The sequence below is a fragment of the Mus caroli genome, chromosome 6 (assembly GCF_900094665.2).
Source record: "Mus caroli chromosome 6, CAROLI_EIJ_v1.1, whole genome shotgun sequence".
Classification (NCBI taxonomy): domain Eukaryota; kingdom Metazoa; phylum Chordata; class Mammalia; order Rodentia; family Muridae; genus Mus; species Mus caroli.
In genome coordinates this window covers 68,743,680-68,767,832 of record NC_034575.1, presented here as the reverse complement: position 1 = coordinate 68,767,832, position 24,153 = coordinate 68,743,680, and the positions used below count along the sequence as shown (strand labels likewise).

General features: G+C 40.3%; 1 protein-coding gene and 1 pseudogene across 10 annotated transcripts in view; one reads left to right on the top strand and one right to left on the bottom strand.

The window, feature by feature from the left end:
• Positions 1-4,471: 4,471 nt before the first annotated feature.
• Immt (inner membrane mitochondrial protein) overlaps positions 4,472-24,153 on the bottom strand; it is a 44,772-nt gene continuing 25,090 nt past the window's right edge. For 6 of the 10 annotated variants that reach the window (XM_021164269.2, XM_021164274.2, XM_021164271.2 and 3 more), the window contains 9 exons: positions 22,244-22,380; positions 18,202-18,305; positions 16,922-17,057; positions 16,115-16,244; positions 12,648-12,662; positions 10,838-11,061; positions 8,125-8,256; positions 6,758-6,887; positions 4,472-5,420 (listed from right to left, as the gene is read on the bottom strand). In XM_021164269.2, coding sequence (XP_021019928.1) covers positions 4,807-5,420; positions 6,758-6,887; positions 8,125-8,256; positions 10,838-11,061; positions 12,648-12,662; positions 16,115-16,244; positions 16,922-17,057; positions 18,202-18,305; positions 22,244-22,380 — 1,622 coding nt within the window. In that variant the 3' untranslated portion in view covers positions 4,472-4,806. The remainder of the gene's footprint in view (positions 5,421-6,757; positions 6,888-8,124; positions 8,257-10,837; positions 11,062-12,647; positions 12,663-16,114; positions 16,245-16,921; positions 17,058-18,201; positions 18,306-22,243; positions 22,381-24,153) is intronic. The other 4 variants (XM_021164273.2, XM_021164276.2, XM_021164270.2 and 1 more) reach the window with 2 other exon arrangements.
• LOC110295899 lies at positions 9,636-10,433 on the top strand (annotated as a pseudogene).

The following is a 24,153-nucleotide window of genomic DNA, read 5'->3' as shown; positions in this document are numbered from 1 at the left end:
ATTACTGAGCCATGAACTCAACTGAGAATGATTAGGGCTACCTATATAATATCAGCTGTTTGTGTTTGTCTCATCATAGTCTTTCATCTCCAGTCAATAAGTCATACATTTCCTGTGCCAAAGTTAACCACCACTCTTAATTTTTACTGTCTCAGCTATGCCTCGAGTTTTATCTTTGTCTCAATTCTGTGTTTAGTTTTTGCTGCTTCATTAGTTTCCATTCCTTATTCATCGGATTGCACAAGTTCTACAGAACTCTTAATGTTGGCCATTTCATAGTGTGTGAGTCTCTATAAGTGATGTTTGCTGTAGATCTACATACAACCCACCATACTACTCTAGCACTACATTCCTAAATGATACTTAATAGGTTTTTGCTACTATGAGACCCCTTATTTTCACTTGTCTATTTTTAGACTTTTTTAGACATTTCCACTGAACCCAGTGCTGGCTGGGAAGGGCAAGCAACCCACCTCAGCATCCTAAATGCCAAGATGACAGCTGTGTGACACCATACCCAGCTTTGGTATTGTGCTTGTATGAGAAGATTTTCTTGAAATTTGAAACAGGATTTCTCTGTGTAGACCATGTTGACCTTGAATTTACAGAGATCTGCCTATTCTTGCCTCCCAAATGTTGGGATTCAAGGCATGTGCCACAGTCTGGCTCAATTCATGATTTGGGATAAATTTTGGTATTACAGTTCACATCCAATAGAGTTAGAATCAAAGGCTAGATTTTTCTTTAGACATTCTCAATATGTGTACCCTTGAATGCAGATCCACCTGCTTCTGCCTCCTTCAATCTGGGATTAAAGGCACCAACTACTACACTTAGCTCAGAACTGAGGTTTGAGAAGCCTTGGAGAGTGAGCGGGTATGTTGCTTCAAAGAGGTATCAGCAGTGACATGCAAGCACCTATATTAAAAAGCAGCAGCTTTTATAAGACTGGGGGCTCTAGTGATAGAACTAATTGATACAATACACCTAGTATGCATGAGATCATGTTTAATTCCCCAGCAGTGCAAAGCACATTGGGACAGGCTCTAGCTGGCCAACCTGTAACAGGACCAGAGAAACCACGGGAGAAAGGACTATGCAAACCACAGAAGCCACAAGAGGGCACTTGATCCATTGGAGCTGCAGTTGTAGGTAAGCTGGGAACCTGTAGTAGCAAGAGCAGCAAGCACTCAAAACTACTAAGTCATCTCTCTAGTCCCTTAGTATGGACTTTAATGGTTATGTGCCACCTAAGCTACCAAGACCCCATTGGTCTAAAAATCTTGTGTGGAGCCAGGTGACAGTGGTCCATGCTTTTAATTCTAGCAGAGGTAGAAGCAGGCATACCTCTGAGTTCAAGGCCAACCTAGTCTACAGTTTTCCATGACTGACTGAGACACAAAGGAACCCTGTCTCAAACAATTTTTTTTTCTTTTAACCATAGTTGCTATAAAACCCCTACACTCAGCATGAAGTCAAGAAGAAATATATTCAAGATTGTTCTGTGGTTTTGTGGTCTTGTATAACTTCCCTTTCCTTTTTGTTATTTGTTTTGGAAAGTGTTTTTCTTCAAACCCCAGGGATTGAAACCTCTTTAGGGGTTTAGAGTACCAGAATCTCTTAATAAAGCAGATTAAGATCCAAACCTATTGCCTAAAACTCTGATCACATACACAGATTGCTATGTGTACCAAGATGAAGGCAGCATTACTGCTAGAAACATTGATCAGGATAACGGAGATCATCGCTCTGTGTGCTCACTTTATAGAATGGTTGTCTTTAAAAGTAGTTTTACCAGAGAAAAGGGTATATTGACTTGGTATAGTCATGTGAAGGACATGGTTAAAACCTGCCAGACTCAGTAAAACATTAAAGAGTACTACACACCTGACCCTGACCTGGACTTTTCCAAGGATTCAGAACTCAGCACATTTTAATAGTAATACTCTTGATACCTCATAGTAGCCAAGAGTAAAGGATATTTACTTCTAAGGAGTTCAACCTTGTATCAATGGGATGCACTCTCATAGTTACGTCCCCTCTACTAGATATTACTTTATAACCATCCAGAACTCTTTAAACTTCACCTTCTCCCTGCCTCCTATATGCCTCAGACTGCAAGAAGCCTGGACCACTGAACCCCATGAAGATAGGCTTCCTACCAATCAAGCCTTTTTATTTGCCTTTTATATTAATGGAGATGACCTGTTCTTCTGCACTGAGTTCAAGCAAGTTACTTTGAAACTGGTAGGATTACTCATTTGGGATTTGAAGACTTTTATCCAGAACCTGTTGAGAGAACAAAGGATGTAAGTTAACTCAGTGTACTGTGTTAAAAGATTTCTAAAGATTCTACTGCAGGTTAATTACTGATTTGGGAACTCAAATCGTTGAAGCAGAGTTCCAGGGCAGCCAGGGCTACAGAGAGAGAACCCCTTCTTGAAAAAAAAAAAAAATCATTGAGGCAAAAGCCAGCATTCTGTTTAGAAGAATGGCATAGCTCATTGGTTTTCATCTGCTGGCTTTCCCCCTCCCCTCCCCCCCCCCAAGGGGGGAAAAAAGGTCTAGTCCAAAGGATTTCTGATTTTCCTGTTGCCAGCTCCATAGCTAGGGTCAGTCATCCCCACTACACCCAGTTTGAACACTTCCCCCAGCAATCAGGATGAGGTGTGAGGTGAGTGAACCTGTCCATCAATTCCAGTGGCATTAGTGTGCTTTTATTTGCAGTTTAAAGGAGATGCTTTCATGAAGCCCACTATGTCCCTCCTGACAGCGGGGCACTTTAAACTACAGTGTGAGCCTTGCAGCTTCCATTTCCTTGAAATGGAGTAAGAACTCAACTCTCCTTTTTCACTTTAGCAATTACTGAGAACATCTGAACAAGCCATGAGCAGGACAAAGACTGGGCTAAGCAGGGGTCTCCTTCCTTTTCCAATATAATAAAGGTACTTTGTGAAAGCCACTGTCTTATTTACCAAAATCTGAAAGCCAGCAGCTAGGAAGACAGCTCAGACTGTGAAGTGCTGCATCAGAACCTGCTGGAGCTCATCCCTGGAACCCACAAGAACCCTCTCCTCAGGTCCCCTCCCACCAAAAACGTCTGACTCAATAGCATATGCTTGGAACACTGGCCATCCAACCTAGTCTACTTGATGAATTTCAGACCAGTAAAGACTCTCAAAAACCAATTGGAGGACATGTACACACATACAGAAAAAATAAATTCTCAAGTCTACATTACTTTGATTCAGAACTAAAACAATCCATTGTTTCGGTGAGCTTAAAGAATTACATCATTTATGTCCTCCCCGACCCTGGTAGGGGGTATTGACACAGCATCTGTGTAGCCCAGTCTGGCCTGACTTGATTGTAAGTAAGCATGAACCACAATGACGTAGTGACATGTGAAAAAAGCTTTTCAGGGATCCAAGAAAAACTGGATTTCCTTACAATCGAGTATATTCTTGTGACTAGAACAGAAACTACACAGTTTACATGGCAAACACATTTTAAGTATTACAAATTAATGTACTTCTGAGATTTTATCCTATCCTTAGAGATGGAGTAGTGAGGTAGTACTCCATTACCTTTGAGTAAAATCTTCATAGCCCCACCCCAGGTAGCCCACTGCCTCTATCGTCAGAAACAGGGCAATCCACATGCAGGTGCTCCAAATGGAGATAGAGTTTGAACAATAGCCCAGGGTGAACAGTGTATAGCAAACCAAAGGACAAGGTCAGAACTGTGCAACGAGCTGGGTAACATACCCATACTGAGAGGCTGCAGGTGTGCAATTATAGAAATACGATGCAGAAAACTGCTTTCGGGCTTTGTGGCTATGTTGCTCCAACTGCAAAGTCCTCCTTAATCTTACAAACACAAACCCCTCAACAACAACAAAAAAAAATGTAAAAAACTGGCAAGATGTTGTAGTGATGGTAGTCTTCAGAGTGTAAGAATTTGTTACTATGTCTGCATTGTGGCAACTGTGACAAACTGGGATTCACAGGCAGTCTGGCTGAAACTGGAAAAAACATATTCAATCCCTTTCTTCAGATTCCAGGCTCATGACCTTCAGGTACTGGGAAGCAGCACCACAGCAGGAATGGAGAATGGTGGCTCAAGAACTCAGAGGAGAGGTACAGATGCATGTGTGCTGGATCCCAGTACAACAAACAACTTTTCCTGTGGGAGGCAGACTATTTCCTGTGCCTCTCAATCACTGAGTGCTAGATTCCCAACTATAAACACACTGGCATTTATTTGGCTTCTGCACCACTCCTGATTGTGACTGTCAGGAGGGGACCCATTCACCCAAACCCTCAAAGGCAAAGCAGCAGGTCCTGGACTTCATTCAGGTTACCCAGCTCACAGCCCCAAACTGTGGCCACAAGTTCCTACCACTGATGCTGCTTCTCAAGGAAGCTTTCTGCTCACACAACAAACTGGAAATGGCAGTTTTGAAAAGGGATAGAGTACTCAGTTTTCATTGTGTTGCTTTATTCAGTTTGCTCCAAGGGCAGAATCAATAGTAGGGATCACAAACATTATTTTGAGTGGCTCACAAGCCTGATCAGTAAAACCTAAAAAACAGGAAGTGTTACACAAGTTGCAAATAAAGCCCCTGGAGTTCATTGGCATGATAGCAGTGTAAGGACGGTAAATGCAACAGGTGTTAACATCTCACACAGGACTTGGAACCTGCTCATTTCTGGACAATTCTGGGACCCTTGTTGCAAACCCTGCAGATACCAATGCTGATTTTCTTTGATATGAAATATGACATTACACAACTCTTCCTAGGCCTTACTCTTGCTGCACTTGAGTGGTTCCTATTCCTACGGCGCTGGCGTATGCAGTCAGGATCTCCACTATCTGCTTAGTTTCTAGGGTCATTCGGGCCTCCTTCAGCCAGTCCTGTGCCACTCTTCTGGACTCCCCTTTGAGCTGATTGACAAACTTTGCTGCCAGCTCCAGGTCACCATGCTCAATACAATAGGAGGCATATGAGAGCAATTTAAATGTATTTATATCTTCAGGGTAGAGCTCCGCCGGGGGCTTCAGTTGCTTAGGTGGGAACAGGAGTAGGGACTGTAAGTAGGAAAGGAAGTATTGGTACAGGCTATTTCTGGTTTCGTCAATCATCGCTACCCTTCGGGCTAGTTTTTGAACAGCATAGAAACGGGCTCTTAGGGTCTCTTCACTGTATACCCCCCGGGTCAGGGACTCTGGAGGAATGGCTGCAGTTAAAGCCTGGGTAAATTCATTATCAGAACAGTTGACTCTGATGGCCTCAACTGCACTCCCCAATGGGATGGTAGGCATTTCTGCAGATGAGGTCTTCATGCTGTACTTTAATGCCTCCACTGAAAGCCAGAGCTGGTGGGCTTTTCTGGCTTCTTCTTCAGCAACTGCATGACCTACAATAAAAAATAAAAAAATAATTAATAATAATAATAAAATGAAATAAAGCAAAAAAAGATATTTTTCTATCTTCCTCGAACACATACACCAGATGCACCTTCAATACACTACATCCAACAGGTCTTGTTAACTTGGCCAGAGTCAGTCAAGTAACAAGAGATGACACTGTTTGATGAGGACCTGATTCTACTAACACTAAAAACTGGGAGATTGCAAGTCCACACCACAGCCAAGAACCCCTCCCTTCCTGTAAAATCCAGAGTATGCAAACGTCAGTCACATTTGCCAGTTTTCTATCTTGTTTGGCAAAAGGGTCTCACTATGTAGCCCTGGCTACGTAGATCACTCTCTGCCTATCTTTGCCTCTTGAGCTAGGATTAAAGGCATCTGGCACTACACATGGCACTGTCTAATTCAGGCATTTTTTTATATTTAGTGTTTGGAGGTGGGGCAGTCAAATGATATGGTTGTTCTTCACAGTCCTGGCTCACTCTGTAGATCAGGCTGACCTCAAATTCAAAAGAGATCTGCCTGCTTCTGCCTCCTGAGTTCTGGGATTGAAGGCATGCAATACCACTGCCCAGCTGTGGGCCAAGAATTTTAAGGCCATCAGAAATGTGTCAAGGAAAAAAACCAAACCACAAAGATTTCAAATAAAACTCAATGAACTAGGAGTTAGAGAGAGGACTCAGAGATTAAGAGCACTGGTTGCTCCTCCAAAGGATCCAGGTTCAGTCCCTAGTACCCACATGGTGGCTCACAACTGTCTGTGACTCTAATCTCAGGGGATCCAACACCCTCTTCTGGCCTCCTTGGGCTGACATGTGGTGTACTTATATACATGCAGGCAACATACTCATATTATGTAAAAGGTAAATTATTTGAAAGCATTTTAACAAAAAAATGTAATGAACTAAAATAGACTTTGATGTTCAATAAGTATTGTGCTTACTTTTATTGTCATAAGACAATATAAAAAAAAACAAAACCAAAAAAGAAACCCCTTATTTTATTAATGTGCTTGTTGTGGCATACACAGGTCTCACCATAACTACCATCACTACACCTCCATATAACCTTTCAATACATGAGGGAAAATGCCTTGAAAACGGTGATCTTATGTCATTTATAAGTTATTACAATTTAATTTTTTGGAACCTCTTTTTTCCCATTTTCTTCTCAAAACTCTACACTTAAACTTGTCCAGTCTGGGACCAACTCTTCAAGAATGGAGTGTCATCGTAAAGTGGAGTGGCTCTATGCCCCCATTATTAACAAGAGAGTACCCTGAGAAACTGTCTAGGTCAGACCGTAACGTATGAAGGGAGCTCACTCTGAACAGCCTGCTCAATCCCTCTCAGCCTGGCATAGGCAGTGTTTATGTCCAGAGTAAAGCTGTCCATTTGTTCTTGACTGCGACGACGAAACTCTAATTCTTGCTCAGACAGTTTCTCAGACAGGCCCTGAAATAAAACAGACAGTGTACAGAAATCTAATGTTACCACCATGCTTGCCACCTAACTACATGCTAGTCTTCCAGAAACTACTAACTTTGAAGTAAAAAAGGAGCCTTTAATATCTCAAATTATAACCAGGTGTGGTGACACGCCTTTAATTCTAGCACTCAGGAGGCAGAGAGGCAAGAGAGTTCCAAGCCTGTCTGGTCTACAGCAAGTTCCAGGCCAGCCAGGACTATACAGGAAGAACCAATCTAAAACAAATAAAAACTTCAGAAGAGCTGCTTGTAAGGGGCTGGAGAGATGGCTCTGTGGTGAAGAACACTTGTTCTTGCAGAGGACCCAGACCCAGGTTCAATTCCCAGCAGTCTTGATGCAGCTTAAAATCATCCTAACTCCCGTTCCAGGGTATCCAATGCCCTTTTCTGCCCTCCTCCAGCACCAGACACTAATGTAATTCACTGCCATACATGGAAGCAAAATACTCATATATGTAAAATAAATGTTAAACCAAAACAGCTACAATGTTGTATATAAGGTTTCAAACTTTTATCAAGTCATATTGGTTTTTCAAGACAGAGCTTCACTGTACAGGCCTGGCTGTCTTGGAACTTACGCTATAGACTGGGATGACCTTAAACTCAGAGATCCATCTGTCTCTGCCTCTCAAATGCTGAAATTAAAGGCGTGAATCACCATGCCTGGCTCTGACTCATGTTCCATAAGTTTCTGAATTTTCTGATACGACATAGAAAAGCTTTTCATTAAGCTTTTAGACTGCCATCTTTAAAAAGTAATTTGGGGTGGCTAAAGGTGGCTCAGTAGGTAAGAGCATTTCCTAGAGCACTCACAAAGTGACTCCAGTTCTAGGGGATCTGCCTCTTCTAGCCTCTGTAGGCACTAGGTAAGCACAGAGTATACACCCATATATGCAGTAAGCATTTATATAGAGAAAATAAAAATCTTTTAAAAATGAGACATTTTTTGTATCGCAACCCACACATATTATTAGATCTACATACCTGACCATGAACACAGCATGGCTGATGTAAAACGAACTAGTTCTGTAATTTATAACTAACAAAAAGCCTATTTCACCAAAGCGAGGTAACACTTTATTCTTATCTTCAGAGTACACATGAAGGAGAAAGGCCAAGTAAGGATGTGGTGCAGCTGTACAGAGCAGGCAACATGTGTGAGGCCCCGGGGAGGAAGGAGCGGAAGCCTCACCACAGGTCCTCACCTGTTCAAATTCATACTTCAGTTCCTGTTCTTGCACCTTGAGGACATCTCGTAAATGATCAGTGTGGGCAGCTGCCTGTCGTCGAAGTTGGGTCCGCATTTCATTCTCCATGGCATCTCTGACTTCTTCTACCTGTGAAACCAAGCACAGCAATGGGCAGCTCTCAAATGTCCATATGCACATTTAGGGAATGGGAGAGACTAGTCAGTAAGATAACAGTAGCATCAGCTCAACTCCATTGATGTGCCAGGCATGTGTATACATTTATCTAATCTTTAACAAGAGCCACAAAGCCAAACACCCAAAAGCAACTGAAACAAGGTCACATAGCTACACAGAAATCCTACTTCAAACATGGGTCTCTCTGGCCTCCAAACTTGTGCTTCCTTCCATCATGCTGCCATGTGGCCCCCAACACAGAAACAAACACCATTATTTGCTGATTCACACATAACACAGGAAGTAACTTATTCCAGAATGTAGAGCAAAGAAACCTAGCTAGTTCTAAGCTGGGTACACACCCAGTGTAACCATAACTGCTCATGTTCATGTTCCCACCTTTTTGCATGGTGACAGTGCCAACTTAGAGAAATCAATGTGAAAATTAGTACCTAAAAGGTACACTTGAACACATTTCTTTGAAACCAGCAGCTTATTTTCATGGGTATACTAGACATCGACATAAACTACCTTGAACACAAACTCATCTTTTCTCAGATTTAGAACAATGAGTCCATTTAAGACCAGCCCCGTGCTGGACAGAACCTACTGTCTTCTTGGATACATGACTGCTCAGACAATGCACACACAGATCCTTGAGGCAGGGACACTTGTTTCCGAGAGTGAATGTGAGCAGGATGCCCACTCTAAATACCTAACTCACACTTAACCTCCTCTGCCCACTTTCACTGAAAACAGCAATATAGCAGAAACTGACCCAGACATGCTGCTTAAAACTGAAAGAGGGGTGTTGCTGAGACAGTGATGTCCAAGTGTAGAACTAAGGTTTAAAGAGAAGAGCCAGGCTGGGAGCACACAGCACAAACATCCCAGTGAAAAATACAAAAAGACACTGCACAGAGAAGAAAACCAAAAACAAAAGCTAAACAAGATTCAATAAATAAATAGATAAATAGATAAATAAATAAATGTACTTACAGAAGGCAAGTATAACATTAAGAGTCTTTGGGTGTTGTTTAAGAATCTGGACTTTTGCGCTTATACTGAAAACCCAGAACTCAGGATAAGGTAGCACTATAGCCGTTTGTTCCTATCAGTCAGTCACAGCTAAGTAACAAGGTGCCATTTTTAAATAAACAAAAGTAGAGGAGACTGCTGTGAGTTCTAAGCCAGCCTGGTTACACAGCAAGAACCTGAGAAACTATTGGATTAAGGTAGGGGAAAAAAAAAAAAAAGACAGGAATTAACTGTGGATGCAGACTGACTGTAAGAGTCCCTGAGTGCATGTCTGATAAAAAAACATAGCCACCAAAAGCTCTCTCCACCAGCCAAGCAAGATGCCCAAAGGAAAGAAGACCAAGGGGAAGAAGGTGACCCCGGCCCTCACCGTCAAGAAACAGGAGGCCAAAAAGATGATCAATTCTTTGTTTGAGAAAAGGCCCAAGAACTTTGGCATTGGGCAGGACATCCAGCCCAAAAGAGATCTAACACACTTCATCAAATGGCCCCGCTTCATCAGGCTGCAGCGGCAAAGAGCCATCCTCTAAAAGCGGCCCAAAGTACCTCCTGCCATTAACTAGTTCGCCCAGGCCCTGGGCAGGCAAACAGCTACTCAGCGGCTTAAGCTTGCCCACAAGTAGAGGGCAGAGACCAAGCAAGAAAAGAATCAACAGCTACTGGCCTGTGCTGAGAAGAAAGCTGCTGGCAAAGGGGACATCCCAACTAAGAGACCACCTGTCCTCAGAGCAGGAGTCAACACAGTCACCACCTTGGTGGAGAACAAGGCGGCTCAGCTGCTAGTGATTGCCCATGACATAGACCCCAATGAGCTGGTAGTTTTCCTGTCTGCCCTGTGTCGAAAGATGGGGGCGCCCTACTGCATCATCAAGGGAAAGGCCAGGCTGGGGTGCCTGGTGCACAGGAAGACATGCACCACTATTGCCTTTACACAGGTTAACTCGGAAGACAAGGGTGCTCTGCCTAAGCTGGTGGAAGCTATTAGGACCAATTNTAATGACAGATATGATGAGATCTGTCGCCACTGGGGAGGCAACGTCCTCGGTCCTAAATCTGAGGCTCCCATTGCCAAGCAGGAAAAGGCAAAAGAACTCACCACTAAATTTGGTTAAATGCACACTAAGTTTTCTGTATATAAATATAATTACAAAATTATCAAAACCAAAAACATAGCCACCCCAATAAACAAACAAACAAATGGTGAACAGAGGTATCTCTTTCCCTTTGAATAATCACACCTTCAATTTCCAGAGGTCCTGAGTTCAATTCCCAGCAACCACATGGTAGTTTATGACCTTCTATAATGAGATCTGGTGCCCTCTTCTGGTCTTCAGGCATACATGCAGACAGAACACTGACATAATAAATAAATAAATCTTTAAAAAAGAAAGAAAAAAAAAAAAACCTAAACACCACTCTAATGATAGCTTGGCACAAATTATATTTACTACTAGCAGGCAGTGACAGAACAAACAAGGTTAACTTCAAATGTAAGGTCATTCTCTTCCTCCACTACCTTTCTGTCCTGCTCAGCCTGAATTTCACTTCTGTGGTGCTCCAATGCTTTTGCCACTGCAGAGTCAAAGGTCCGCTTTTCTTCTAGCTTGTGCTTTTCCAAGGCTAGCTCAATGTGCTGCTTCTCTGTGGCTTTCTGTTGTGCTAGCTCTCTGTTGAGCTGATCAATGCGACGATGGGCATGAGCAATGAGTGAGTTCAGGTCATCAGTAGAGAGCTTGCCAGCTAAACAGATAACATCAAAGTGTTAGTGCTGTCACTGAAAATATAATGCAGAAAGAAGCTAACACAAAATTCAAATCCTCCAGTCAAAGTAGCAACTAAAAACTACTATCCAGCAACTAAAGCACTATCAATTCTAAGCAAAATAATGGGTGAGTCTTAATAAGTGTGAAGCAGCATACGCTGCTCTTTCTAAGAACTCCAATCAGTGTAATCTGAACTCATCATGTCCTGGCTTTCTAATTTACTAACTTTACTTCTAAAAAGACAGCTTGTAGACACAATCACTACTATATGCCATTTTATGTAGAACTATGATTAGCCCTAACAAATATTCAGAAGGAAACCAACTCCCACAAATTCTCCTCTGAGCCACAAGTACACTGACAGACACACTCCCTACCCCTCCTCCCCCCAAAAACAAGCGCGCGCGCGCGCGCACACACACACACAAGTATTTTTATTTTCTGTGTATGGGTGTTTTGCCTGCATATCTGTCTGTGCATCACATGTGTGTCTACTGTTTTAAGAGGCCAGAGAAGAGGCACCAGATCCCTTGAAACTGGAGTTACAGATGGTTGTAAGCTTCCAAGTGAGTGCTGAGAAATGAACCAGCCGTCCTCTGGATAGCTCTTAACCACGGAGCTATCTCTCCATCTGTTTGTTCCTTTCCTTGAATGCACACTACCTAGAATAGTAATCTGTGATCAATGATACCCAATGGGATCACTCATGCTCCTTTTACTACTCATGCCCAAACACTCAGTTATGCACACATACACTCACTCATTGCGATTTGTTGGTTTGTTTGTTTTAGAAGGGGAGGTAATTTCACACTCCACAGTATTCCAACATTTACTAGAGATTAAGAATGAAGGAAGGTTCCTGCCATAAAATACAAATATGGGCAAGTCTGTAAGATAAATGATCAATTCATCAAAAAAAAGTGAAAAGCAAAATATATAAGCAAGCAAACACTGAGACTCATTGAGTAATTTCAATGTGTGGGACATCTCTGAATCCTGGTTTGAATTAAATACCGTAATTAAAAATACTATAAGTAAAAAGTCTTAAGCACTGCATATTTAACAGCACTAGAGAATTATAAAACCTTAAGCATAATAATAGTATTCTGATTGTCTTTTAAAAAAAACATTCAAAATATTTAAAAGGAAAAAGATATACATGGAGTCTGCTTTGACATGAAGGCTATGAACAGATGAGACAAAACTGGGCATTGTTTTGATAACTGATAAAGTTGGGTGAAATATCCATGGGAGTTATTTGTATTTTTTTTTTTTTTGCTCTTTAATGTTTGAAGCTCTTTGAAATAACAAGTAAAACAAAGACCTTATTGTATATAAACAGATACATACCTCACATTTAAAGCCTTACACTTAACACAATTATTCTTGATTATCTATGGATGACAACTGAGAATTATGACACATTCAGGTTCTACTTGCTATAGTTTAGATGGGTAGCACACTCGCGCCCATGCACACACACACACACACCAGAAAGAGTTCACTATTTCAACACCCCCCTCAAAAAGTGCCATTAAACATAAAATATACATAATTACTCACCTAGGTCAGAAATACCTACAAAGAAAGAGAAGAATAGTTTGAAAAAGGAAAGCACGCACTTTGGTTAGCCATCATTAAATAGCAACATCCAGAAAGACCAAGAAAAGAGGTTTCTAGAAAGCAAAATGTTTAGTTCCTATATTTACAGAGTCAGAGAGAGCAGTTCTTTTTCTTTCTTTCTTTTTTTTTTTTTTTTTTTTTTTTTTTTTTTTTTTTTGGTTTTTCGAGACAGGGTTTCTCTGTGTAGCCCTGGCTGTCCTGGAACTCACTTTGTAGACCAGGCTGGGCTCTGCCTCCCGAGTGCTGGGATTAAAGGCATGAGCCACCAGGCCCACCTAGAGACAGCATTTCTAAGGGAAGTTGTAATATTCCAAGAGGAGAATCACCAACAGCAAGGGCTGCTCTAGTTAGAAGGGATCTGTCACTGTCTCATCTGCACATCATCTAAACACTTTACTAGGAGACACAATTCTTTGATTACTGTCAACTGAACTAATTTACAGAATATTTCTCCGTCCTAGTACTAGGTTCCAGTGGTAGGCCACTTCCAACTGTCAAATACTTCTAGAATTAACATTTTTCTTTAGAGGCAATTTTGGAACAAAGTCTTTTCAGATTCTGTTACCTTTCTGGTTTTTTTTTTTTTTCCTCCTGAAAGCTGGGAGTATATCACAGTAAGCTTCTTAAATAAACATTACAGGGAACTTAACATTAAATTTACATTTAACCTGTGTAAAATTAAACCAAAAACTCTGAATGTTGAAGTTTAAATGATGTTCCTTATCATGATTTCAAACCCTAAGGAACCCGTGATAAGAGAGGAGACAGCTGCCAACCTCAGTGACTTGCCTCTCTTGTTCCCCCTGGCAATTCTGGAGCTAGAACATAAGCTATGTCTCCAATCAAATTTTACTTTTTAATTCTGAAACAGATCTACACTGTAGCCCAGGAATTTGCAATCCTCTTGCCTCAGCATCCTCAAACACATGGGTGTATAGGCTTGTACAGGCAGATCTGTCTTTAGTATGAAGCTTGTTAAGAACCTCTTAGTTTAGGGAGCTAGAGAGATGGCTCAGCGGTTAAGAGTACCAACTGTTCTTCTGAAGGTCCTGCGTTCAAATCCCAGCAACCACATAGTAGCTCACAACCATCCGTAACAGGATCTGGCGCCCTCTTCTGGAGTGTCTGAAGACAGCTACAGTGTACTTACATATAATAAATAAATCTTTAAAAAAGAAAAAAGGACCTCTTGGTTTAAATTCAAGGAATTTTTCATTAAAAGAATCTGCTTCTATGTCAAAGGAAAAACAAAGTTGAGACAATGTAAAAGATGATTAACAGGGCACATAAACATAATATAATAGTATGTGCTATAGTACATAAGCAACAAAGGAGACATGCTTTGGGGTTATCAGTCCACAGCACTTTTCAAAAATACTGTTTACTTTTATGTATAATACATGTGTGCTTGCACAAGTTTATGAGCACTGTGTGCATGCAAGAGCCTGCAGGAGCCAGAAGAGGGCATTAGATCCCCTGAAACTGGAGTTGCTCACAACAGCTACTCTGTGAGGACTAGGAACCAAACCTTGGTCCTCAGAAAGAGCAGTAAGTATTCTTAAGTACTGAATATCTCTCTAGACCCCAAGCTCGCTTTTATACTTGATATAAATCAATAACTGTTTAGTTTACAGGTCCTTAAACTTCACAATAGCACCAACCTATTCTGTATTTTTAAATATTTTTTTAAAAGTATTACATATATTTATTTATTTGGATTGGGTATACCATACTGTGTGGAGGTCAGAGAACAATTTTTGAGAATCTGTTCTCTCCTTCCTCCACGTGGGTCCTGAGGATAGAACACAGGTCACCAGTTTTGACAGCAGGTATCCATACCACCAAGTCTTCTCTTTGGAAAGAGACAATACCAGGTCACTTGCACTGATACACATAAGGCACATTTCACTATTTCAAAGTTTATTGTCTTTTTTGTTCGGTGGTGCTGGGGACTGAACTCAGGGCTTGTACATACTAGCCAAGTGCTCGACAATGAGCAAGACCCTCTAGCCTAATCCTCTTGCCACTTTTCTCCCTTTTTTTTGAGTCAAGGTCTTACTACATAGCTGTCCTGGAACTTGATTGAGATATAGACCAAGCTGGTTTCAAGCTCACAGAGATCCACACCTCCTCTGCCTCACAAATGGTAGGATTAAAGGCATGTGCTACCAGACCAGGCTCTTTTTACCTTTTTTTAATGCTGAGGCTCCAACTCAGGGCCTCTTGCATGCTAGATAGTCTTTGACCACTAAATTACGCCTCTACTCTCAAATTCTGTGCTCTTACTACAATAATGCCTTAATGTACATTGGGAGTTTCCTTAAGCAAATACACAGGAGCTGAAATGCTGGGTTAGGAGGATACACATCTCCAAACCAATTGCTAAACAAGTGGTCCCTGGTATCTTCCTACTCTTATCAATGTTCTGGGTATACACACTAGATGGCCTCTATCACTTCACCCTCAGATGACTGTAGCATCTTAACTTTATGCTTTTGAGACAAGATTTCAGTATGTAACCCTAAGCTGTCTTAGAACTCACTATGTGGACCAGACTAGATTCAACCCAGGCTGGATCCTCCTGCTTGCTGCCTCCCAAAGACTCAGACTAAAGGTATACACAATCATGCCTGGCTCTGTAACTACCTTTTAACTAACTTCTCTGCCCTTAGGCATCATAGCACTACTTTTAGGCAATTTCATAATCTCACAAGAATGGGTTTTCCAGCTAGTGTGGGCACAGCAGTGAATGCCTGTAATCCCCAGTACTTGGGAGGCTGAAACAGAACAGTGATGAACTTGAGAACAACCTGGAAGAACTGGGGTCACTAACAGAATTCTCAAGTGTGCCTTAACTAATCCATTCCAAAGATTTTTAAATACCAAATGATTTGAATAAGTATATAAACATACATATCTTAACAGAGTTAATGTTAAGACATCACTTTAAATCACTCGGACCCAGCTGAGTGTGGTGGCGCATGCCTTTAATCCCAGCACTTGGGAGGCAGAGGCAGGCGGATTTCTGAGTTCGAGGGCCAGCCTGGTCTACAAAGTGAGTTCCAGGACAGCCAGGGCTATTCAGAGAAACCCTGTCTCGAAAAACCAAAATAAATAAATAAATAAATAAATAAAAATCACTCGGACTCCACTTTTAATTTTTGAGTAGCAAATCAGAATAAAATCATGAATCATAGAATTAAGCACTAGAGGAACTTCTGCTCACCATGATTAGAACTTCAGGAATTAATGTATTCTACCTGCTGTGTGTGACAGAGAGAAAATAACACCTATGCACTGATCGAGACATAGAAGTACTGGGATTTAAAGACTGGAGTTGAAGCAGGTTTATATTAGTTGATTAGATGCTAAGATCCAGAAAGAAAATGGCAATCAGTTGTACTTACTCATCCCTTTCCATCCAGGAGTGATGTCTGGAGTGATACTGTCCAGCTCTTTTTTAAAGTCATCTCTTGCTTGGACCACAAGTTCATGATACTGAGATACCACCTTTGCCTCTGACTGAGCAGCCTGGACCTAAGCAGATACAAGGGGTCTCTGGCTAAATGGAACAAAAGACACCATCTACACTCTTAAGAAACCAGTCTAGCTGGGGGTTACAAGCAATACACAGAAACCTGAAGATCAGAAAATACAAACTAACTTGTCTTTTTAATACAATTTGTGTTGTGAAAGCATGTTATACTTGTGTTTGTGTGTGTGTGTGTGTATTCATACAGCACAGTATGTGAGTAGACATCAGAGGACATCTTGAGAGAATCAGTTCTCTCTTTCCAATAACTGAACCCCTAAAATCCAATTCAGATCATCATACTTAGAGGCAAGTGCCCTTATGCTGCTACCAGCCATCTGACACAAATTTTAAAAGTAGTTAAAAATGATACTTTTCTTTTAAGACTTATTTATTTATGTATATGAGTGTTCTATTTGTATGTATGCCTGCATGACAGAAGAAGGCATCACAGTCTATTACAGATGGTTGTGAACTACCGTGTATTTGCTGGGAGCTGAACTCAGGACCTCTGTTAAGTGCTCTTAAGTGCTGATCCTTCTCTCCAGCCCCATACTTTTATAATGAATACTTTACAATAAAAAACTTAAAAGAGATAGTAAGAATCATTTTCCTGAATTCTTAAAAATACTTTAACAGATACTTTAAAATATAAAACATTACAAAGACTAAAGAAACATACCTTTTTGACGACGTTATCCAGATCAACTATCATGTTGTGAAGTCTCCCCTCTGCAGCAGTTATATGAGGGGTGGCTCCAGCAATCTCTCTTTTCTTTGCATCTTCAATTATAGTTTTCATTTTCTCTAACTCTTCTCTGTGGAGAAAAAGAAAAAAATATAAAGGCTCCATATAATTGTAACTACCTTTATTAAAGAGTTTTGAAGTGAGTGTAACACATGAATGTCCTCAGGTCATGGAATATGAGCCAATTCAGGCTTCGGAACAAGAGACCTCTGTCAGTTTCTATGTCTGAACTTAGCTGTGTTTTCTGTCAACTTGACTCAAGCTAGAGTTATCTAGGAACAAACCTCCACTGAGAACATTCTCTCATCTGATAGGCCTGCAGTCAAGCCTGGGAATAATTTTCCTGATTGAGGAAGGAAGGAAGGAAGGAAGGAAGGAAGGAAGGAAGGAAGGAAGGAAGGATGGAAGGAGAGGGAAAGGAAAAAGGAAAAAGGAAAAAAGAAAGAAAGAAAGAAAGAAAGAAAGAAAGAAAGAAAGAAAGAAAGAAAGAAAGAAAGAAAGAAAGAAAGATAGATAGATACATTTAAGAAAACAGGCTGAACAAGCCATGGGGAATAGTAAGCAGAATTCCCCCATGGCCTCTGCTTCAGTTCTGCCTCCAAGTTCCTGCATTGGCTTTCCTCAATGATGGGCTGTGACTTAGCCCCTTCCTCCCTAAGCTGCTTTTGGTCATAGCCTTTATGACCAAACTAAGATACTAGTTTGTATGTTGACATAGGAAGCAAACTAAGATACTAGGTTTTGCCAATTTGTAGGAAAAAAGATCAAAGTTGCAGACAGGTCAATAAATTAACTGGTTTTGTAGTGCTGGCAAATGGTTATGATATATATTCTGAATTCTGATATAACTACTCTGAGAATCCTCACTAAAATCTGGAAATTATCTATACTGTGATAACTGTGTAGACACATATTCTAAGCAACAATCCAATGCAAACCTGAATTTTATATGAGCTCCTTTATATAAATTTCTACTCATTTTACTTTAGCTTAATTGTGATTCACACAGTTCATTCTCTTAAACCTTCCTGGGGCCAGTTCTGAGCACACACTTGTGGTGAAGTGAGGGAAGGATTTCTCTGCTTTTTTTTTTTTTTCTCATATAAATGAAAAAAAAGAAATGTCTTTATAAAAAGACAGCACAGAGAACGTCCAGTCCAAAGAATGTCACCAGGAGAGGCCCTAATTACTTGTTAAAGTCCATGAATAATTACTTGGCTTTGAGCAGGGCATCGGCAGCTTCATCAACTGCCTTTCTTCGCTCCTTCAACGCACCCTCCACTGTTCGCCACTGGGCCGACTTCTTCTCACCTGCAATCTAAACAAAATTTTAAGTTATGTAAACATAATCGCTCTCATACAACAACAGGTCAAGATGAATGCAGAATTCTGTGCCATTAAATTCCGGGGGAATATTATGCATGAGTCTAGCCAGCCTGCTCGTTATAGGGCATTCTAAGATCAGACAACACAACCGACTTCAGGACTCTCTTTCAGCACCAATTTTCCAGGCAACATTCCCACTGGCATCTACTAAGGTCTCCATTTTAAGGGCATATCAATTACCAATGGAGAACTTAAAAGCCAATGCTCTTAAGATAGAGATAACTTTCACTGCACTAGACATCTGTGACAATCTAATAAGCTTCTCAGAAGTATTTTTAAATCCTTAACTCCAAAACATTATGAAGAAATTCCTTTACATTATAACACATTGAAAAATATTTAAAATTATATAAAATAGTAACTAAGGTATAGTGATGAGATTAATAAATACCCCAGTTTAATATTGATGAGCATAAACATTTCAAATGATATCCAAGTACTGCAATGCAATATGCAAACATGAACCTTGCCTTTATTACAAAATTCTTCATAACTAATAGGCTCGTAAAGAGTAAACATAAATGACAAAGATGTATCTGCCTGGTTGAAGGCAATTCAGGCTTACAGAGGTCCAGAGAGAAAGAGCCCATAACAGGTAGAGTTAAGTCAAGTACAGCTATTTCCCAGCACTCCTCTGATAAAAAATAACTTGGGGACCAGAAGGATGGTTTAGCAGATAAAAGAGATTGTCATACAACCTGACAACCTGAATTTTATTCCTGGAATCTATATAAATAAGCTAGGCACAGTGGCATGCATCTGTAATACCAGCATTCCTACCCAGAGACAGGAGACAGAAGAATCATCAGAAAGCTGGTGGGGTACCTAGCCTAGAGAAGATACGGACAAGAACCAGAAATACTGGCTCAACAGAAGGAAGGAACTGATTCCTCAAGTTGTTCTGACCTCTATACATGCACCATGACATGGACACACCCATACTCATGCACACTTATCATACATACACACAATAACAAAAAGTGTTATATATTATAGATCACAGGTCTACACACAGCTTTACTAAGACAACCAGAAGCTGAAATGCGTTTTCAACATTTATAAAGATACACCAGGCATGGTGGCACATCTTTGATCTGAATACTCAGGAACCTAAAGCACAAGGATCACAAGTTTGTCTGGTGTACATAGTGAGTTCTAGGCAAGATAACCACACATAGTGAGATATTATCCCCTCAAAGCAGAAATACAAAAAAAAAAAAAACTATAAAAATGGACCGGGCTGGTGAGATGGCTCAGTGGGTAAGAGCACCCGACTGCTCTTCCAAAGGTCTGGAGTTCAAATCCCAGCAACCACATGGTGGCTCACAACCATCTGTAACAAGATCTGACTCCCTCTTCTGGAGTGTACTTACATATAAATAAATCTTTAAAAAAAAAAAATTTAAAAAAAATGGACCATGGGAAGGCACAGTGGTATGCTGACACAGGAAGATTATAAGTTTCAAATGGGTGGGGGCTACACAGTAAGACTATCTCAGAACAAGTAAAATAAAAATTTTAAATGTGGTTAGGGATATTGTTTAATTGGTAGAGTGCTTGCTACCATACACAATCCTAGGGTTCCATCCGCAGCAGCACATAAAACCAGACATGGTAGCACATGCCTGCAAATCCAACAATCAAGGTGTAGAGACAGGAGAAGCAGAAGTGAAGGCCCTCGGTTACATAACATGTTCCAGGCCATCCTTTGCTACAGGAGACCCTGTCTCAAACCAAAAAATAAACTGAAATAAAAACAGGTTTGTTCAATGCATTTTATTTTTTAAATGTAGTGTCTAAAACAGTTGAAAACTGTGTGCACAGATTTCTGTAGTAACAGGCCTAACCCCTCCTTTTCATGAACTGCTCTGTAAAGGGTTTTCAGTAGTCAGCTGTGCACCTTCCCTAGAGGGCAATATTCTTCTGTGCTGCTCTACTCCAAAGCCACCAACTGCTGTCCCTCTCAACACCACTCATCCAGTGCAGCCCTGACACCAAGGACATTCCAGCCCTCCCACACCCATGTAATGAGAATGACTACTGCTTTTCCATTTTGCTGACTAAACTAGGATAGCTACACTTTTCCCCTGTGAACTTCAAACTTTTAAATGTTTTTCTTTCATTTATTTATTATTTATTTATTTTGTTTTTATCGAGATGGTTTCTATGTGTAACAGCCCTGGCTAATCTGGAAATCACTTTGTAGACCAGGTTGGTCAGTGATTTAGCCTGCCTCTGCCTGGGATTAAAGGTCTGCCACCATGACCAGCCACTTTTTAAGGGTTCCAGAATTTATTTATATTTATTTTTAGCTTATTTATGTATTTGAGTACTGTATTTACATGTACACCTGCATGTCAGAAGAAGGCATCAGATCCTATTATAGATGGTTATACCAACCTACCTACCTATATTTGCTAGGAATTGAACTCAGGACCTCCAGAGGAGCAGACAAGAGCTCTTAAAAGTCATATCCAACTCTCTGGTGGATTAACGACACACAGTGCATCATGCCTGAATCTGGAACACAGTAACAGCTGGCAAACTCACTTGAGCTTCAGCCTTTTTGTTATAGTTCACATGCTTACTCTAGTCTAAATAATTTGGTACTGAGATATGTTTCCACATACTGAAACTCAAAGGTAATTGTAAAGGAAATTTACTGAGTCCCAGTAATAATTCTGAAATCAAAATTATTATTTTTAAGTGTTTAACAGAAGTTACTAACATAAACATTAAAATGTGTGTGCTATAGAAGGAGTTTTATTACTATTTCTTAAAATTTCATATCATTCTAAAATATTGAAAATTTAAACTTTATTGAAAGAAATGTTTGGCTGGGCCAGGTGATGACAGTACACACCTTTAATCTCAGTGCTTGGAAGGCAGAGGCAGAGTACAAGGTGGCCTGATTACAGAGTTCTAGGACAGGCAGAGCTAAACAGAGAAACCTTTTCTCAAAAAAAATAACAATAAAAAGATAAACAGATAAATAGATAGATATATATTTTTTACAGGTAACAAAAAGCCAGGTGGAGGCAGTAAGAAAAAGCAAATCTAGACTCAAGCCAGATGAGACTGTAAACACTGAGTAATCTTAGCACTTTTCAAGTAGACAGAAACAAGTTCATCTTCAGCTACAGTGAGTTCATTACCAGCCTGTGATATATGAGACCCTGTCTCAAGCAAAACGATAAAATTAAATAAAAGCAGTTTATTTAAATTTAATGAAAACACTTTAAAATTTGAAAATTACGGGAGCTAGAGAGATGGCTCAGTAGTTAAGAGCATTGACTGCTCTTTCAGATGTCCTGAGTTCAACTCTCAGCAACCACGTGGTAGCTCACAACCATCTGTAATGGGATCCAATGCCCTCTTTTGTGGTGTGTCTGAAGACAGCTACAATGTATTCATATGTGTAAAATAAATAAATGTGACCCATTCTTTAAAAATTAAAAAATTATATTGATGACATTAGTAGTAAGTCTTATGTATCAGCTACATCATAAACTTAGTATCAGCCTGAATTACATGAGACCCTGTCTCAAAAACCAAACCCCTGCATTCTCACACTGTTTGTTAACAGTGCCGTGGTTCACTGAAAGCATATCTGAAGGTTTTCTCAGCTAGCACACACCTGTGACATCCCTACTTAGGAAGCTTATGTAAGAAGATCACTGCAAGCCACGGCCAGTCTGGCCTCCTTAATGCAGGCTAGTCTGAAATACACAGTAAGAAGATTCAGACTTAAAGCTACAGAAGGAAAAAGGAGGAAGATCATCATAGACTGTCTTTACTCTGTAAGAAAGCCTTTATCACAAAGACAGATGCAACCTGTCTACTACAGAGGTCACTCCTTCCTCAGCGCACCTCAGAATTGTCCATGGCTGTTTTCAGTATGTTGGAGTGTGCCTTGACAGCCTGAACTGCAGCATTCTGGGCTGTAATAGTCTGCAGAGTGACAGACGCAGTCCGGTTCAGAGCATCTTCTAAACTCTTGGCTAGAGCTGAAAAAGGAAAGAACAGTTAAAAACCATCCTCCTTACAAAAGACTTTAAACTTCTATTCTTCTCCTAGAAGTATTCCAGCACAATTAATTCACAAAAACAACAAAATAAATAAACTATACACAGGACCCAATTTTAGGAAGGCATAATTCTCTTAAAAGTACGGGAGTGGAGGTACGGATGGGAACTTAGTTACAGAGATGGCTCAGAGCACTTGCTGCTTGTGTAGAGACAAGGGTTTTGGTTCCTTTCACTCACACGGCAGCTCAGAACTCCGTCTAACTGTACTTCCAGTTTAACAACCTCTTCTGGCCTCCACAGGTATCAGGCATAAAACATACACATATGCAAGCAAGAACTCACACAGATAAAAAAAGAAACAAATGATACATCTTTAAGAAAATAAGAACAAGCCAGGCGTGGTGGTGCACACCTTTAATCCTAGCACTCTGGAGGCAGAGGCAGGAGGATTTCTGAGTTCGAGGCCAGCCAGGTCTACAAAGTGAGTTCCAGGACAGCCAGGGCTACACAGAGAAACCCTGTCTCAAAAAACCAAAAAAAAAAAAAGAAAGAAAGAAAAAGAAAATACAAACAGATGGTGATCTGTCAGAGCTTACTGCATTATTTTCACTTTTATAAATGTCTGAATTTTCCAAATTAAAGGTTGTTTGGGGGCAAAAAATCTTAGAAAGGCTAACAAATCAAATAGAGAAAGGTTTAGACCATTCTGAAGGGTATACATGTAGCATAATCATTAGCTTTTTCACTTTATAAAAATCACAGACTCACCAGAAGAAAAAAAAAAAGGTGCCTATTTTCACTTTCTCAGCAAGAGAAAAACCCATAACAACTCATATATCCAAGATACAAGGAAATAACAAATCAAAGAGAAAGAAGACATACCAATAAAAATGTACAAAAAAAGCTGTGTGTGGTAATGCTTGTTCGTAACCCTAGCACTCAAGAGACAGAGGCAGGAGGATAACCACACATTATACAGCAAATCCTTATTAAAGCAAGGCCGATGGCTCAGCAGATAAAGAAAGACACTTGCTGGCGACCCTAACAACCTGAGTTCAATCTCTGGAACACACATGGTGCAAATAAAGAATCAACTCACACGCTGTCTCTGATTTCCACATATCCTTGCCATGGTACCTGTGGCCGACACATACAAATATATGTGCACTGAATGAATGAATAAATAAATAAATGCAATTTTTAAAAAGACTCTATCCAAAACAAAGAAGCAAAATCAATCAAATTAACAACAACATAACAAAAAAACCCAAAAGGGGGCTTAGAATGAATAGTTTCCCCACAAAAGTACACAAGAAATAAACACCAAATGTTAAAGGCTGTCCTCCTTTTTTTTTTTTTAACATCAAGGGTAGGCATGTGCATACAAGTAAAGAAAGCCAATAATGGCAAAAAATACCAAGAAAGTGAGATCAAACTGCAGCTTAATATAAAGAGCAAGGTATCAAGAAAGCAAGAGAGAAGAGAGAAAATGTAGTACCTGGCTCTGGGCTAGGCTTTTTTAATAGTATGTATACAAGACCAGACAGCAGTAGACCGACCATACAGAAATGAGACTGTCACCTGCAATGTTATCCTCTTTGGACATCTATTGACTATGCTCTAATCCTTGATTTAAAAAAAAAAAAGTACACATGCATACATAGTTCTAATTCTAAGGCTTAAAGAAAAATTAAGAGGCAAAAGCCAAGATGCTAATTTTTTTCAGTTTACCTAAACCAAATCAACTTAATT